Source organism: Pinus tabuliformis, chromosome J, assembly GCF_031772625.1.
Source record: "Pinus tabuliformis cultivar Carrire ecotype Pingquan chromosome J, CPIR1, whole genome shotgun sequence".
Taxonomy (NCBI): domain Eukaryota; kingdom Viridiplantae; phylum Streptophyta; class Pinopsida; order Pinales; family Pinaceae; genus Pinus; species Pinus tabuliformis.
The window spans coordinates 628,658,903-628,677,618 of NC_142295.1; the positions used below are offsets into that span (position 1 = coordinate 628,658,903).

The 18,716-nt window shown below is 37.9% G+C and overlaps 1 protein-coding gene across 1 annotated transcript in view; it reads left to right on the plus strand.

The window, feature by feature from the left end:
- Positions 1-7,508: 7,508 nt before the first annotated feature.
- Positions 7,509-18,716, plus strand: part of LOC149228520 (uncharacterized) — a 37,646-nt gene continuing 26,438 nt past the window's right edge. Inside the window, exons 1-2 of the mRNA XM_089375694.1 lie at positions 7,509-7,722; positions 7,821-7,891. Of these exons, the coding sequence (XP_089231820.1) occupies positions 7,555-7,722; positions 7,821-7,891 (239 nt within the window). The 5' untranslated portion in view covers positions 7,509-7,554. The remainder of the gene's footprint in view (positions 7,723-7,820; positions 7,892-18,716) is intronic.

Below are 18,716 nucleotides of genomic sequence, written 5' to 3' on the forward strand. Positions count from 1 at the left end.
GCTCAGCTTCTGTAGTGCGCTTTCACCCTCTAATGGTTGGCGCTGCATGAATGGTCTCTTCCACTCCATGAACTTCATCTTGTAGCTGATCCACATCCTGAAGCTCATCCTTAGAAACTAATAGCTCCTCATCTGCATGCAAGTGTGGCTCTCTCTCAAGTGAACACTTCATGGCTTTGTCCTCCTGAAATTTGATATCCCATCGCACAACAGTCTTGTGACTATCTAGCAAATACACACGATAGTTGTGGGGCATATTAGTGTACCCCACAAATATCTCAACCTCTGCGGTCAGCTCCAGCTTCTTCCTGGCATCATTTGTCACATGCATGCAAACAAGAGAACCAAAAATCCTCAAATGGGAAATATCAGGCCTCTTACTAGAATAAGCCTCCTCGGGTGTACTCATGCCAAGTATCTTGTGAGGACAACGGTTCTGCACATATACTGCAGTATTGCATGCCTCCGCCCACAAGTGAAGGGTTAGGCCCTGATCATGCAACATCGCCCGTGCAACACCCATGATTGTTCTGTTCTTCGGCTCAGCAACCCCGTTCTGCTGTGGGTAATGGGGAGCTATGAGCTCTCTTCGAATCCCTTCTGCGCTGCAAAAATCCTTGAACTCACTAGAGATGAATTCACCACCATTGTCGCTCCTAAGATACTTCACCTTCTTCCCCGATTCCTTCTCGACCAGTGCTTTGAACTCACATAACTTTGAGTATGTCTCGCTCTTCTTCTGCATGAAGAAGATCCAACACTTTCGAGAGAAATCATCAACAAAGATCACATAGTAGTTGTGCTTTGTTGTCGAAGCTGCTGAGAAAGGTCCACACATGTCTGTGTGAATTCTCTCAAGGATCGTCGTGGCACGACTATACTTCTCGTGAAAGGTGGCTTTCACAAATTTTCCCAATGTACACCCCTTGCACTGATCTAACTGTGCAAGAGTGCCTTTAGGAAGCCCAGTAGAAATCTGCTGCAGTATCTTCAAGGCTCCATGGTGAAGGTGGCCAAATCTCCAGTGCCATAGCTCGCCATCATCCCGGCTCACCAATCTTGCTACCTTGCATGCCATTGCTGCGCATCCATCTACATGCAATTGATAAAGGTTCTTGACTCGAACCCCTATCTTCTGGGTTTCTCTAGTTGTCTTACTGCGCAGGAAAGCCTTTCCCTCGCTGAAGACAACATCATATCCCTTGTCTTCTAACATCGCCACAAAGATAAGATTCTTCTTCAATCCTAGAACATGCATCACTTCCTTCAATATGAAGGGTTTACCAGACTCCTTCTCAAAGGAAATGGTATCGATACTGGTCACACTGTATCTACCATCATCGCCCATCTCGATGTGCACTCTAAGATCTTTCTCATCCGAATCAGAAAAAAAATCTCGATCCCCTGTCATGTGAAAAGACGCACCGCTGTCCAAAAACCATACTAATCCCATCACACTTGATACCAAGCATGCGATCATTGAAATATCCAGCTCAAACTGCGAGGCTAGGGCCTCTCCGGCTGCAGATCCAGCAGCTTGCTTATTTTTCTTCTTCTGTGGACAATTTGTGACAGAATGTTTGTGCTGGTGATAGTGAAAGCACTTCACCTTGGACATGTCCTGCTTCTTGCCTTTCGCACCGGAATGAGAAGCTTTCTTGTTCTTCCCCTTCGTTGCTTTGGCAGCCAAAGCGCAATTTTCTTCATCAGATGCCTTTGATGAATATCTGTCCCTGGTATTCCGCCTAATCTCCTCTTGCACAAGATCAGACAAAAGTATCTCCCATCCTGGCAATTTCTCCCAACCATTGACAAAGTCCTGATAGGAATGCCAACTCTTCAGAATACCAAGGAGAGCCAAGCTCACCAAGTCCTCATCATCGACAGTCGCCCCCACACTTCCCAGCTCATCCCGACATTGGGTGAACTTCGTGAGATACTTGGGCATACTGTCTCCTTTCTCACACTTAATGTTTCTGAGTTTATCCTTGAGCGCCAACTTCCTCTAGTCACTCTTGCTTTGGAATAAATCTGTCAACGCTTTCCACATCAAGTATGGAGAAGCCTTTCCATGCAGGTTGTATACAATGTGATCCTTCATTCCCTCCAACAGAATCCTTCGACACTTTGTTGTCTTCTTTTTCCAAGCCTCAAATTGAGCAACATTAGTAGGCTTTGGGACCTCATCATCTATGAACTCCTTCAACCCATTGTCATCTAACACCGCCTCCATCATGTCTTTCCATGCAATATAATTTGAGCTGCCTTCAAGGGCATACTCCAATCACAATCTGTTGAAAGACATTTCAACTTCGACACCAAGAAAACACTGCTGCAAATTTGAATTCCACCAACTCAAAACTCAACCGCTTCTGATCTAAAATTCATGAGAACAAAGCATTTCTCGTACAGAGATTGACTGTATGGGCATTTACTGAATATCTCACCTTCCAAAAGAAGGATGAATCCAGAGGCTACTTGGCCCGATTACAGACTCTGCCTGAAGAAATAAAATGTAATCACTTTCTGAATAATAAATCTGGTGATCAACTTCGCTCCGATACCATGTAGAAATTTTGAATAATATAACACTTATTCACATAGATTATCCTAATTATACACTATTTTCGGAATGCATGCATAATACATAACCTCCTCTACCATTGATCATCAATTTGCAGAATTAAAAACAAACGCATGCGCACATTGAAACATCAATCACACATATCAACACAGTATGTAATGGGGAAAGCATACAGCTGAAAACCCCCAACTATCTATATATTATAATGATAGAGAACATGTAACAATACATAGTACAATACTGCTCACAAGTACTCAGTACTATCTTGACATGCTACACACAAACTAGCTCATATCTGAACAAGTCACGAGTTCAAATCTCCTCCAATGTTTACCTGCCTCTATTGCGCAATCCAAGTTGAGAATAGATCTGATCCAAGTTCGAATTCCCTTGGCTTGTACTACGCAATCCTCATTAGCAATCTCAATCAATGATTGTGCAAATCTCATGCACAGCTATAGTCACAACTGATAGTAGTCTCACCCTTTCACCCACCTATAACACTTGTCTCCACTGAACTGTCCATGCACTGAGTTAACTGATGTATTCTTTAGTTGATTTATGAGTTAATAATTAGTGAATTAATTAATAATTAATTCACATCACTCATCACTAGTGTATTTGGCAATTAGACTAAATACAACTAGTTCAACTAAGTCAGACTGAACACAACTCCATCAACTCCTCAATCAACTCCACCAAACTCAGTCACTTGAGTTCTAACTGAAGTCCATCATGCAATAGCTCAACTAACCCATAGGAAAAGCGTATTTCCTTCTGGCAGTTGCATGCGCCACATCCGTAGCTTGAACTCAAGTGCTGCAAGAGTATAAGATAATGTTTATAGTCCAAATATTATTAAGAGCTAATAATATTCGACTGTTCTATTTTTAGACTGGCAGTCTGAAAATAGACTCCACGCATATGTCTAAAAATAGAGGTCCGTCTATTTTTACCAACATGACCAATCATCCATAAATATCATCCTGCAACTCATAGACCATGATCCATACATCTAAAAATAGACTTTGCGCCAAAAATAGCCTGCGGGCCCACTTAGTGAAGGCGACTTCATTTCACTAAGCTCCATCATCTTATTGCATTTTCAACATTTAAGAGCCATCTTTCTTAGCTGTTGATTCTATAACATATGTTTGAATCTGCATAAATGCATATTCTTCGTTGAGTCTGGACACTTACTTGGATTCATTGTCTCCAAGTACAGGATAACGGTTGATCCTGATAAGGTAATTGCAATTACTCATTTTCCCGAACCACAATCCATTCTACAGCTCCAACGTTTGCAAGGGAAAGCAAAATTTTTACGACGATTCATCATGTACTATGCTAAGTTGATGAAAGGCTTCATGCACCTGCTTAAGAAGGGAGTGTCGTATCTGTGGGATGATCAAGCTCAACGATCATTTGATGCCTTGAAAAAGGCACTTATATCAACCCCACTCCTTAGCGCTCCCAACTACGGCCAAGACTTTCTTCTATACCTCGCCGCCTCGCCATCCTCTCTCAAAATGGTCTTGGTTCAAACTCATGATGGCCGGAGTGAACATGTGATCTATTATCTATCGAAAGGCCTAGCTAGGCCTGAAATCAGATACTCACATGTGGAAAAGCTGTCATTGGCAGTCGTCTTTGCTGTCAACCAATTCTGACACTATATACTGCTGCGACAGACTACTGTCATCGCCTTGGAGAATCCCATGAGACATATTTTTTCTCTTCAAGTAATTGGAGGAAAATATTCAAAATGGATCGTAATCCTTCAACAATTTGATTTGGTTTTCACTACTGCCAAGGTGAAGAACTCCTTAGTCTTCGTCGAACTTTTATCGGATCTTCCCATTATCCATCCTAACGAGATAGCCCACGATCCTCTTCTAGATGAAGCTATCTATCTCATCGACACCAGTGACCCTTGGTATGGAGATATCCTTGTCTACCTCCAAGCACAATGGTTTTGCGTAGAACTATCATCCGGTGACCGTCGTCGAATCCGTCACCAAGCGCGACACTATCTAGTGATTAACGATACATTATATCGTCGCGGTGCGGATTTTGTTCTTCGACATTGCCTCACTCATGAAGAGGCGAAACAAGTTTTAAATGAATGTCATGCTGGGGCATGTGGCTGTCATCTTTCTGCCATATCTACTGCACAAAAAATATTGGGCGCATGCTATTACTGGTTGTCCTTGTTCAAATATTGCGTCACGACCATCAGGGAATGCCATCCTTTTCAAGTATTCACAAAAAAAATGCGCGCACACAGAAGAATAATCCTGGGAAAGCCTCAGCCTAAAACCCCAATCTCTGTATTATCATACAAGTGGAAAATAGTCTGAATTACACAAAGCCTTAGCTCGGAAGCTATCCAGCTCTCAGTACAATCCCTCTGCTGCTCATAGACAGTCAAAGGCTTCTCACAAACCTTCTCCTATGCCCTCCAAGCCTCCTATTTCCTTGTGCAATTTTTCTTGGGTCTAGTGCTTCCACTTGTGTGAATTCCCACCTCACACTGCTCACTTGGCTCAGTAGTAACTGCGCAATCCTGAAGGAGATAATTCCTTCTGCATGGATGAGTTTCCTATATAGGAAAAATCCTCCAACTGATAGTACATTGTCCCATCCTCTGATCTCAACTGGGTCTCTCACTGAACTGACATGCATGAGTTATTTATGAGAGAATATTCAGTTATCTGGAGAGCAGCAGTTACATGCATGCAAGCATTAACTAACTGAACTCACAATTAATTCTACAAACTGTTAGAACTAATCTAATTGGACTTAACTCGGTTAACTAAGCTAACTAATTACAACTCATCCTCATCTCCTTAACTAAGGGATAAATTCCTCAATCAATGGAGAAACTGTTGCATGTCTTCACATAGACTTCATGTTTGATTTTCTCCAACTAATTAACTCAAGATGAATTAATTAATTATTAATCAAGCAGCTGCTAAGAACAAATTCGAATTTTACTTCTCAATTTTAGTTCAGGGACTAACTAAAATAAGAATCCATTCCGAAATGCTATTTATAGCAATGTTATTTTTAGCACTTCCATTTTTTTATTCCTTGTTGCTATGTCCGACACTGGTACCCGAACTGCTATTTATAACAATGCTATTTTTAGCATTTCTTGTTGCCATTTTCAACATTTCCATGAGAACTTTTTTGTAAATTTACTAAAAAAAAATACACAATCAAATATCTTTATACCTACTATATTTATAATAAATATTTTTATATTGATTATTATTTATGTGAAACATTGTTTCACAAAAAATTATATTAAAATTTTGTTCCATGTTAATACATCTCCTCTTCTTGCTCCTCATCACATGCATTTTTGACTTTCCACTTTTAATCACATTTTTTTATTATTAATTTTTTTTATTTTTATGAAAAATGATAGAGGTTGTTACTACTACAATATTAAGCCATGTGATACATAGTAAAATTTAGAGTGGTATGTCAACTTTATGTCAATGTAAACCATGTGGTACATAGTAAAATTTGTGGGGGTGATATATCACTTTATGTCAATGTTTTATTTAACATTAACTTTACAACTAGACTTTGTAATTGAGCATGGAGGTTTGAAGAGCATTGCTTGCATAAAGATTATCACATAGCAACATATATCATACACATGCATAAAGATTATCACATAGTAATATATATCATAGACATGCATGGTAGTAAGGCACAACTTTATCTTTCCATAGTAAAAGTATCTATCCACAAACCTCTTCTATGCTATATATATTTCTTTAAAAAACTGGATAAATCTATTGACATTTTTATGTTAATGAAAAAAGAGCAGTAAGTCTTATTAATATAATAGCTAATAACTAGTTGGTTACAAGGTGGATATACCTATTACTTGAATTTCCATTCCTTAGTATCTAAAAAAAGCTACTAACTTATTATTTAAGTTATTACTCAATTGATTTTTTTTAGAGGTGGTTCACGGGTGGCCGCTACAGCCACGGAAAATATGGGCAGATCAACCCCGAAGGGAATCTTTTAAAGCCTGTCGGCGAGATTATCAGGGCCTAACTCCAAGGGCATCAAAGATAATTGACCGTATGACCTCTCGATTGACGAGATACTTAACAAAGGGGACTCGACCAATTGAGCTAACCCTTGGGGCTATTACTCAATTGAATTATATATATATATATATATATATATATATATATATATATATATATATAATGATTTGTTTTTTTAATTGATTTTAATTTTCGTAAAAGGATGTATTGTTTATTGTGATAAGGTTCTAAGAATAGGCCTTTCTTGTGATAGAGTTTGTTTGGGTCTAGACTCTTGCTAAATAAGTTATTGATGTATTTGGGTTATTAACTATGAGATATACTCTCTGTTATAATGACAATTGGAATTTTTCATTATAAATATACTCCAATTATAATGATAATTGAAATTTTTCATTGTAAACTCTGTAAATTACTTAAACAATTTACCAATTTATCATAATTAAAAAATAAATAAATAAAAATAAAAAATAAAATCCCTCTTTCAACTTATTTTTAAATCAATTTAAAATAAAATCCCCCTTTCAACTCATTTGTAAATCAATTTAAATTGAAATTTAAAATACAACTTATTTGTAAACCCATTTAAATTGAATTTTAAAATACAACTCATTTGTAAATCAACTTAAGTTTATAAATTTAAATTTAAATTGAAGATATAAGGGAGGATTTATCACGATGAAGTGATAATCACATTAATATGTAGATAGAATTCGTCTCTATATGATTCAAGTTACAAATTCCAGCGCCTCCACCATGTGACCTTGCTCTTATTACCCGCCATCTCAATGCATTAACTAAAATATATATACATTTTGGCGGGTTTTTTGTCTAGGGAGCCTCTGCGCTTGTTCGCTAAAACCCATTCTTCCTGCAGTATGAGTGAGGGCCAAAATGGCAGGCACAAATTCCTCGAATTCTCATGCAAATGAAGCTACTCAGGAAGAGAACGAAGAGCCAATTAAAGCATCAGAATGGAGCTTAAAGACTGGGAACGCAACTTCCACAAAAGCAATGGTCACCCGCCTCAAAAAGAAGATATCGGGGCCTCACCTAGAATTCGTGAGTGTGTTGCCCCAATAGATAATTTTCGTCCGTGGATGCCTAAATTGGATCTTTAATTATTGTTCTGTTTATTTTGTCTTTGACTTCTAAATCAGATGTTCTGTACAAAGAATATGCAAGCCTCAAGACACAACAGAGTACACAGTGCCACATCCAACAGAATGAAGTAAGATATTCATCCTTTCATTTCAGTTCAAATGTATTATACACTCCAATTTTCTTTTACTCCTATAAATGTGTCAGATATTCCACATTTCATTACCATACAAGAGAAAATTTTATCACGAATGACGCATCACTGAGCAAAAGCAAGGTCAAATATGTATCCCTTTATATAGGCGAATAGGTCAAGCATGACCGCTTTGGTATGTATTTTCCTCTCTGGATTGTTATGGACAATTTGACATACCATATATGTATCCCGTGCTGATCTAGCGTGGGCTGAAGATTGATCCTTATCTTCATTAGGCAAACTTAAAAGAAAAACTATACACTATAACTTCACGCCATTATGCAATAAAAAAATTGGTAATTTGTGTGCAAGATTATTCTTTTAATTTTTTTCTCGTGTGGATATGTGCTCTGAATTTCGACGAGCTAATTGATCAATCAACTTGCTTTTGTTTCTTCAAATATGCTCTAGATCTGTTTTCTCAAGGAGGCCTTTAATTTCCTCGAAAAGCTTTCGATTTCCACTATTTTTGTCCGGGTGCCTTTCATCAAGTTGCCAAATATAAGGGGATTCCTCCGCCACCAACTTCTTGATCCCCCAACAGGAAGGCTCATTTCACTAAAGCAAGTTTTGCGAGCTTTTCCTCATTGCCCGAGGCATGATTCAATCCTTCTCTACAGGCAATTACACTCCCTCCAAAATCTTAGTACTCTCGAGACCTAATCCCCTGTTTGGCCAATGATACCTTTGGCTACCCCCTCAAGATTCTCTTTATATAATGGAGGGATTACGGTATACTGTACTCGAAGCCTTCGATTACTTAGGCTCCTAAGGTTTGTTTTGCAATGAGAATTTTCCGCAGCATTGTTGTTTAGGCTTGTTCAAATTTCAAAGCTATTTTGGATGTTAAATGTCTTTTGAAAACGGTTAAGGCCATGTGGTTACATTTTTTCTTCATTGAGAAATGATTAGATTTTGTCAACTTTAACTTGTTTAGTTCTTAAAGATAATGTATTTTCTTTCCACTTTGTTGTCTTAAATACGACGCTTCAGTTAATCGAAAATATCATCAGCTTTAGTACAAATTCTTCTCCGTAGATTGCAAAGGGCCTAGGTAGGATATGCAGACTTTCAAAAATGATAGACAGCCTACTCTTAATTCTAAATTAGGAGTCAGAAAATTCAACATACAAAAACGAAACGGACCCATCTAAAAGCCATAATACAGAAAAAATATTGGATCAAAGCCACGAGTCTAAGATCATAAAAGAAATTTAGGCGCTTCAAAATATAAGTCCATAAGCACTGTACTGCAAGAAGCAACTAATCATTTTGGGGGTGCAGGGTTATCCATATTGGGTCACGGGTGGTTTTGATTCTCCACCCCTAGAGTCCCATCAAAGCTATGTCCTTATTCATACCCCCACCTTCCCAACCACCTGTATTTCCTTCCAACGTCGGGGAGATGGGTTAGTCATCAAAATGTTGAACTTCAGATCTTCTTGCTGTTGATTGTCACTTGGTGCACTTTCCCACTTATTGACACATAATGGGCCTTTGTTGTTACAGGGCATTCCTTAGGAGTTTACCCCTCTGTTTGCTCTGTTATGTCACTTTTGCATCTGATTTATTTCCGTCTTTTATTTTTTCTGGTGCCCGCGGTGCCCTATGGGGTGGGGGGAGGCAGGGTGCTTGTTGATGGTTATCTGCTTGTGGAGCAGGTTGATAAAATCCAATTCTCTAGGACTATACCAAATGGTTGAGCTCCAACTATACTTTATTAGCCAGTGGCCTAGTGCACGCATTTGTAAAAGGCAAACATGCATTACATATTTTTGCATTCAACTGAAGAGATCCACAATTAAAAATGACGTTGTTGCGGCTTCTAAATGCAACAAAGAATTCCACCCTCGAAAGTTTCCCATGAAAATGGAAAGTGATATAGATCAGTGCATCGTGTCTCCTGAAAAGGCTGCCAACCAGTATAGTTGATTGTTGAGCTAATTTATGTTACTAAATTAACACAATTATTTACTATCAATCCGGGTTTGTTTATTCTTGGAGGCAAATTCACTATGTATGAAGATCTAACAAGTCTTGAAAGATAAATGATTAAAAGCTAAAGAAAATACATCTCATCACTCCAATTCAATTAGCTTAAAAGAGAAAGCATTGAAAGGGTTTTTGAACTCAAGAAGTCCACTTCCACCTCAGTTATTACTTAATGAATTAGAGATTGTAACCAAAAACTCAAGATGCATAAATTATACATGAAAGAGGCTCTTAACTTAAGAGACACTTAAAGTTTTCCATCATAACTCATTCATCTCAAGATATAAATCTAAATGGAAACAAACTATTTGCATGTAAACAAAAGAGACTAGTTCTGATTCACCATTTCATAGAGGGAATGCCCAACTTGAACACTTGTTTTCCAACTAAATTAGATGATGAATAAACCATTAACAAATGAAATCAATCACTATGAGTAACCATAAGGCAATCTGAAATAAGACTTTGAAAAACTAAAGCTACAATCAACCAGATTTGCAATGAAATAAAACTAGTTTAACTTGGAAGTGTACTTAGCTTGGAGTGGGGGCCCTCCACCCTTGCCTTGCACACTTTTGAAGATGATATCAGAAGCTTTATATCAGTTACACATCCATGTATTGATCAGCAAAATGAGAGTAACACAAGTCTCCAACTTAAGTCTTCAAACCAAAAATATTACAGCATAAAAGTATCATATGTCAATTGTGTTGAGCCATCAAAGTGTGGCTCTTAAATAAGGAGTTCATGAAACCAACTGATCTAAAATCACTCTAAAAAACATATCTACTCTAATCCACCTATCCAAGTCGAATCCATCTCCCTCATCCCAAGAAATATGACTAATATCTTGGAATCCCAAAACAGCCCTATTTAGATGGGATTTCTGGATGACTAGTCATGATTGACTAGCTCCAAAAAGGCATAATAAAGCTCATTCTGTTGGAACTAAGCATAGGTGGCTTGGTCCTAGTTCCCAAGCTTTCCATTCATGCATCCCATTCGTGCTGAAGTGGCCTGCATCCATATCAACCATGAAGTGATTACGGGAATTTCTGATATTGCCAAAATTGCACTTAAAATCAAAATTTCATAAAAACTTTAGAAATTGACAAATTAAAGCTAAATGCCTGATTAGACATCAAATATTCATTAAAATGAAATGGATGAAGTGAAAATGAAGGATAAATGGATAGTTAGGTAAGTTTCTCAAATCAAAATGAGATCAAAACTGAGGCCCAACACTGATCATACATGTGAGGCTTTTGAAGACTGGGTAGCCATGATTAAGCATATTTGGCAAGTGGGCAGAATTTAGAACAAATAGTCTTTTTCTCCTTGTAGCAGAGAGGACAAAAAGGGTTTTAGAGACCCATTGTAGACAACCTATCTCGGATTGCTAGTCCTCAGTGAATTAGAGACGATGCAAATAGTTCAAGAGGTGGCCCTCCAAATGACTTGAAATCTTATAGCCTACTTGCCAACAAGGGCCTAACATTTCCATCTTTGGTCGAGTTTCTCTACCAGGCCCATGTAATTCTGAAAGCACTTATATATATGAGAAACAGAGATGGGAAAAAGGGGTTTTGAAATCCTCTAATCTCACTACCTCTATCCATTAGCATAATTCATAATGGCCAGCTATGGGAAGATCTCATCAGGAAAGTTCACAAATTCTTTGAAAAATATTTTTTTAGTGATCTCATCAGGAGTTGTATCCACACAAGAGATTTAGAGGTTAGGAGATACCTGCCAGATCTACTAGACCTAGAGTGCTTACTCTAGCCCAACAGCTAAAGCAAGATACATGTGCTAGTAAATTTTCCTACTACTGGAAATTATATAACAATCATGCAATATAATAGTTCAGAGCATATAAAAATAAATCATCCAACACATACCATAGATCAACGAGACAGAAACACCTTGAATTGAACCCCAAAGTCTTTATTAATGCAAAATTCCAGCAGAGCTTAGCTCAGTACAAAAGATTTTCAACATTGTTCTAGTTGAAGTTACAATGAGGAGCTCAAAGGCTTCCTTATATAGAAAAAATGAGAGGGAATAACCCCTCCAAGTGGAAATAATAGCTAGCTTGACTTGATCCTGGAGAATAACGGCTAGTTGCTTCTTGATCCATGCCAAAATCAAATCTTGTCCCTTGATCTTGAAAAAATTCGAATTTGTTGATGAAGGCCTTGATCCTGGTCCAAAAAATATTTTTTCCAAGATTTTTTCCTTGAAAAATGATCTTGACTCAAGCACCATGGCCCAAAAACTAAATTTTTCATAAAAATTTGACATTTCCTTTCTTGGAGGACCTCATAAAATTATTTTCTTTTGGACCTGTTATTGCTTAAACTAGCAAGGGGTCTAAAAGGGACTCTCAAAGGGTCAACTTGCTAGATCAAGGGAAACAATGGAGACTTAGCCCATTGTCGCCTCAACTAAGACTCCCTACTCTTTACGAACTTTCACCGATGGGAGGAGACCCAGTATATGGAAAGTCACCTGTGAAAGATGAATCAACAAATGGATGTGAAGTGACCTTAATAATCCATTTCCTAGAAGGAGTTTAAGAATGGAGCTTGCTTGCTCTTCAAGCAAGGTACAAAGCATTCTCGGAGGAGGTGAGGATTTAAGTGCAATGTTTAAGGAATATGTATTGTAAAGGAGTATCCCAATCCCTAAAATCCTTATTGAACTTGATTTCCCAAGTGGTTCTTGAAGAATTAACTTTTCAAAGGTATGCGACCATATGGGACCAAGTGGACCCAGCTTAGGTTAAGGGGAGGGAGTCTAGCAACCAATGATGATCTTAACCCAGAAAAGGAAGGGGAAAGGATCAAAACAAGAATTTCCTCTTAAAGTTGTCAAATTGATCCTATGAGGTACTAGCCTAGGGAACACTAGGGCAAATTTTGTTCTTAGAGCAAGGGCTTGGGATATCTCACAACCCCATTGTCGGAATTTCTTCAATTTGGAGGAGACCTTGAGGACACACCAACACAGTAGAGGCTAGGAGATCAAACTTTTTATATGGCTACTTTATCAATAAAGTGATGCTCTAGGTGACCCAACTTAGCTAGACCTAGAAGAGAAGGGTAAAGGTGAAGAAAAATGGTTCTTTGAATGACCACCTATTGGTAGATCAATGCCTAATCCCTTGGGGAGAATGGAGTCTAGGAGAATGATGAGAAAGGACTTCGTTTCTCAATCAAGGATGCCTCATGGACTACTTCAACTAGCCTTTAGGGCAAGAAGAAGTGGCCTCAAATCTTTATACTTCGCTTTGCAAAAAGAGATGGTTTATCAAGACAAAATCAATGGTAGAATTATCCCTAGGCGATTTCATTCACATACATGGCCCATACATTGAGAGATGCTATATAGAAACAATAATTCCACAATTTCGCAATTATGCAATGCAACAATTAGCCCTAATATAGCAAAAATCCCATTCCAATGCACATGATAGTAAAACAAAAAAAGCATTAAATGTGTGTACTTACATGTAAGAGAACATATCCAAATATCAACAAATTGACAATAAAGAAGCTCCAAGATAAGAAAATCCAATCCAAACATCAAAATTTATCCATGCTCCAATTCATCCTCCAAGAAAGAAATGTGAAATTCTCAAGAGAGAGAATGATCCAATCCAAAGAGATGATACAAATAGATTCATGTCTCTCCTATTCATACATTCATTAGGAGTTTGAATTACCTAATTTGAGCCTACATTAGCCCATCAACTAAAATAATGTGCAAATAACAGACTATTGGTGACAAGCCTAACAAACTAGCTCATAAATAAATTAATAAGCCTCCCAAGAGGTCGAATAATCAATAATGCAATTGGTTGGGCTCTCTCGGAGGCCTAATAAGTCCATAAGTGCTGAAATGCTGAGTTGGACTTCCAAAAGTCATGGACAAGAGGTTGGCCCCTTGTTCTCCACACAATAAACCTGGGGTGGTCCAGTTGTGAGGGCATACAAGTAACCTCATGGGTCTCCAAATAAGTCGAAGATGCCTATAGACCATCTATAAGGGCTCAGATGATGGTGTAAATGATGCCACATCAGTATACAATTCCTGGTGCCAAGTGCATGGTACAACCGTGGGGTTGGCTGGGCAAAGGTGAACCAGGTGCTTCTTCCTCGTCCAATAGGTGAATCTCAAGCAATCTCTAAACATCTTTGGGGATCCATGGAGTGTTGTCTATTATTGTGGAGGCCCATGGCTCTCAACACACACCCTACATGTGCCAATGTAGCCCTTTGGAGGGTTAGGACCCCGTATAGGGAGACCAAACCCAAGATGGAGACCACTTGCAATCCTACAGAAGATCCAATGTGTGCCCTAGCCTTCCAGTACAACAAGTCATCAACGTGATCGAGTAAAAGAGCTTACAAACCATGGACACTAGATGGGGGCTTCATAATGGCATGCCCTTCCATAATGGGTTTTGGCATGTGCTAATGTCTCCAAGCTCCAAATGATCGGGGACTCCATCAGGGACTTGACAACTTCCAGGTTGTCCCCAAGTCATCCCTCGAAAAATTGGGGACATTTTGGGGGACTTTAGGACGTCCCCCAATATCATGCACATTAAATGTTAGCAATATAAATGCCTAATTTGCTGATAACCGATAATAAAACACCAAGTAAATTCTGAGTGTAATATGTTTATATATATATATTGATAAAAATTGAACGTTGTTTACAAGGCTGAGGCGGTGCTCCTTAAATAGGATTTAACTGGCCATGCCTAATCAGAGAGACATGTCACTTGGGGACAGATGTCTCTTCATTTAATTAATTATTTGCTAATTAATTGATTATAATTAATAATTTATTTATTTAAATAATATTTTAATATTTTATTTAATTGTTATGATTTTAAGTTCATAACATTGCCTTCCCCTTAAGATGCTTTGTCCTCAAAGCATAGGTAGGCCTGGGTGTTGATGCACGAAATGTTCTGATTCCCAAGACGAATCTTCCTTTGGTAACCTCCTCCATTTGATGAGGTATTCCTTTATGGTTTTAGATCGTAAAACCTTTTCTTAGGTAGCGAGTATACCTTCAGGTTCAAGGATTATTCTTCCTTCTGTATTGGTCTCTGGTATTTCTGTTTGTGCTGTTTGATTTTCCCTAATACTTTTTTGAGCCTTGATATACATGAAAGTTATTATGGATTCGACAGTTGTCCAGTAACTTTAACCCATAAGCTACACTACTTATCTTTTTTATTATCTGGTACGATCCATAATATTTAGGTGGAAATTTATTCTTCCCTTGCTGTTTTAGTGATAGTTGCTTATAAGGTTGGAGTCTAACAAAGACCCAATCTCCCTCCTCGAACTCTCTTTCAGAACGGTGTTGGTCAACTTGTTGTTTCATTCTATTACAGGCCATGGTTAGATTTTCTTTTAGTAAGTTGATGATCCTTTGACTTTCTGCTAAGTGGTCTTTAACCGCTGGTACCCTAGAATCAAGGAGTGCAAATTCCTTCCACCTGGGTGGCTCGTAACCATATAAGGCTTGGAAGGGTGTCATCTTAGCTGATGTGTGGTATGTGGTATTATACCACCATTCTGCCAGGTGTAGCCACTATGTCCATCTGTTTTGTTTATCTGTAACGAAACAACGAAGATATGTTTCCAAGCATTTATTAACGATTTTGGTTTGCCCATCTGTTTGGGGGTGATAGGCTAAACTCATATTGAGGGATATTCCTGCTTGATGGCAGAAATCCTTCCAAAATTTCCCTTTAAACCTTACATCTCTATCACTGACTATGACCTTAGGAAACCAGTGTAGTTTGTAAATGTTTTTAGAAAACACATTAGCGATTTGTTTGGTTGTGTCCATCTTTTTAATAGCCATAAAGTGGGCATATTTAGTGAGCTTGTCGACTACTACAAATATTTTATCCTTTCTATCAGATGCAGGTAGTCCTTCAATAAAATCCATCGAAATCTCCTCCCACTTCTGATTTGGAATGTGTAGTGGATGTAGCAATCCTGGAGTTGGAACATTTTCGCTCTTGTTTCTTTGACAAATATCACATTCTGCAACATATTTATGAATTTCCTTACACATCCCCTTCTAGTATAATGACTATCGGACGTTGTAGTAAGTCTTGTAGAATCCGACATGTTCGGCTGCTAGTGAATTGTGAGACTCCTTTAGTATTTTCACCTTAAATTTGGATGTGGGTGTTAGGTAAATTCTCCCCTTGTACCATAAGATGTCATTTTTCCACTCGAAGTTGGTATATTGACTGATATTGTTAATCATGGAGTCACAATCCTTATCCTTGGCATATTCGACTCATATTTCGTCCAACCATTCCGGAACAACTATCATGGCAGCACATGTTGTGTGATCGTCATCTTTACGTGAGAGTGCATCAACGATGACATTCTCTTTTCCCTTCTTGTGTAATAATTCTAAATCGAAAGCTAACAACTTCTCCATCCACTTCTGTTGTTCTGTTGATAATGTCTTTTGCTGAAGTAAGAATTAAAGACTATTGTGGTCGATTCAGATTGAAAATCTACTTCCAAGCAACTACTGGCGCCATTTCGTCAGAGCGTGTATGATGGCGAGCATCTCCTTGTGGTATGTTGATTTTAATACTTCTTTTTTATTAAGTTTCCTGCTCTCAAATGCTATAGGGTGGTTGTCCTACATCAATACAGCTCCAATTCCAAACCCAGAAGCATCACATTCGACTACGAACGGTTTGGAGAAGTCAAGAGTTTCTAGTACTGGTGTGATTGACATCACTTCCTTTAATTTCTCAAAACACTTGTCTGCTTGGTCATCCCACTTAAAAATATTTTTCTTTAACAAATTTGTCAGGGGTGCTGTCAGATGTGCGTAGTTTTTTATAAACCTTCTGTAATACCGTTTTAAACCCAAAAATCCCCTCAACTTAGACATGCTCTTGGGTTTGCGCCATTCTTTGATTGCCTTGATTTTGTTGGAATCCACTTGGACTTCTTCCCTTGATATAATATGACCTAGGTATTCAACTTCCTTCTGCCCAAACGTACATTTTGATCGCTTGGCGTAAAACTGGTTCTTTTCCAAAATAGACAACACTTCTTCTAGATATTTGAGATGTTCTTTCCAAGTCTTACTGTAGACTAAAATATCATCGAAGAAAACTAATACAAACTTCCTAAGATAAGGGTGAAAGAGCTCATTCATTGTTGCTTGGAAGGTGGTTGGTGCATTTTTTAATCCAAATGGCATGACCTTGAACTCGTAATGCCCTTCATGAGTCATGAATGTTGTCTTTTCAATGTCTTCTAACCTTACTCGTATTTGGTAGTAACCTGATCTTAGATCTAACTTGGAAAAATATTCTGCACCGTGTAATTCATCTAGCATTTCATCAATGAACGGAATCGGAAACTTATGCTTAATAGTGATTTTGTTTAAGCCTCTGTAATCTATACATAATCAGAAAGATCTATCCTTCTTTCTGACCAATACTGCGGGTGCAGTGTATGGACTTCTACTCTTTGTAATGATTCCATGCTTCAGCAGGTCTTGAATTAAGGGTTCTATTTTTGTCTTGTGGTGATGGGGATAACGATATGGCTTAACATTAACTAGAGTTGAGTCGGGTTTGACTTCGATAATATGTTCAATTTGCCTTTCCCAAGGTAACTTCATTGGTAAATCTTGGAAAACCTTCTCATATCTCTGGATCAAGGATGAAATCTCTGATGTTTGATGAGTCCCTTCTGTCGATAATAATTCCAAGTGCTGACATTGTGCAACAAATGTTGGTGCCCCCTTGCGAATAAGATTCTTCATCTGTTGAGCAGAGATGACTTGTGTTGGTGGTGCCTGAAACCCAAAGAATTGATATTTTCGTCCATCCCATTTGAATCTAATGAATTGTTTTATGTGATTTGATAGATATGTGCCTAGTGTTCTTACCCATTGTACACCTAAAACAACATCTACTCCTCCTAAGGGAACCGTATAAAAACTGGACTCCATTGCATAGTCGCTTAATTGCAACTTAACTTTATGGCACTTGCCAACTCCATCTATACGTTTTCCATCTGCTACCATAACTTTTAAGTTTGCTACTGGGTAAGCAAAGATGTTCAGTGTTTTTGCAACATTGACATCTACAAAGTTGTGTGTACTTCCTCAGTCCACCATAACAATAACGCTTTGCTTCTTGATGTAACCTTTAAGCTTCAGTGTCTGTGGTTGAGCTATCCCTGTGATGGCTGCTATGGAAATTTTTGGCATATCATCTTCTGATTATGGACTAGGGTTTGTATTTTATTCATTGTCCTCTTCGTCAGAGTTGTCTTCTGAGGATTCCTCTTCTTGGTTCAGCGTCACAGTTGTAAAACCACTGTTAGCAATATAAATGTCTAATTTGCTGATCACTGATAATAAAACACCAAGTAAATTCTGAGTTTATATATATATATATATATATATATATATATATATATATATATATATATATATATATATATATATATATATATATATATATATTAATAAAAATTGAATGTTGTTTACAAGGTTGAGGGGGTGCTCCTTAAATAGGAGTTGATTGGCCATGCTTAATCAGAGAGACATGTCCCTTGGGGAAAAATGCCTCTTCATTTAATTAATTATTTGCTAATTAATTGATTATAATTAATAATTTATTTATTTAATTAAAAAAATATTAAAACCTAAGTTCTAGACTTTAAAGTCAAAAAATTTAAAAACA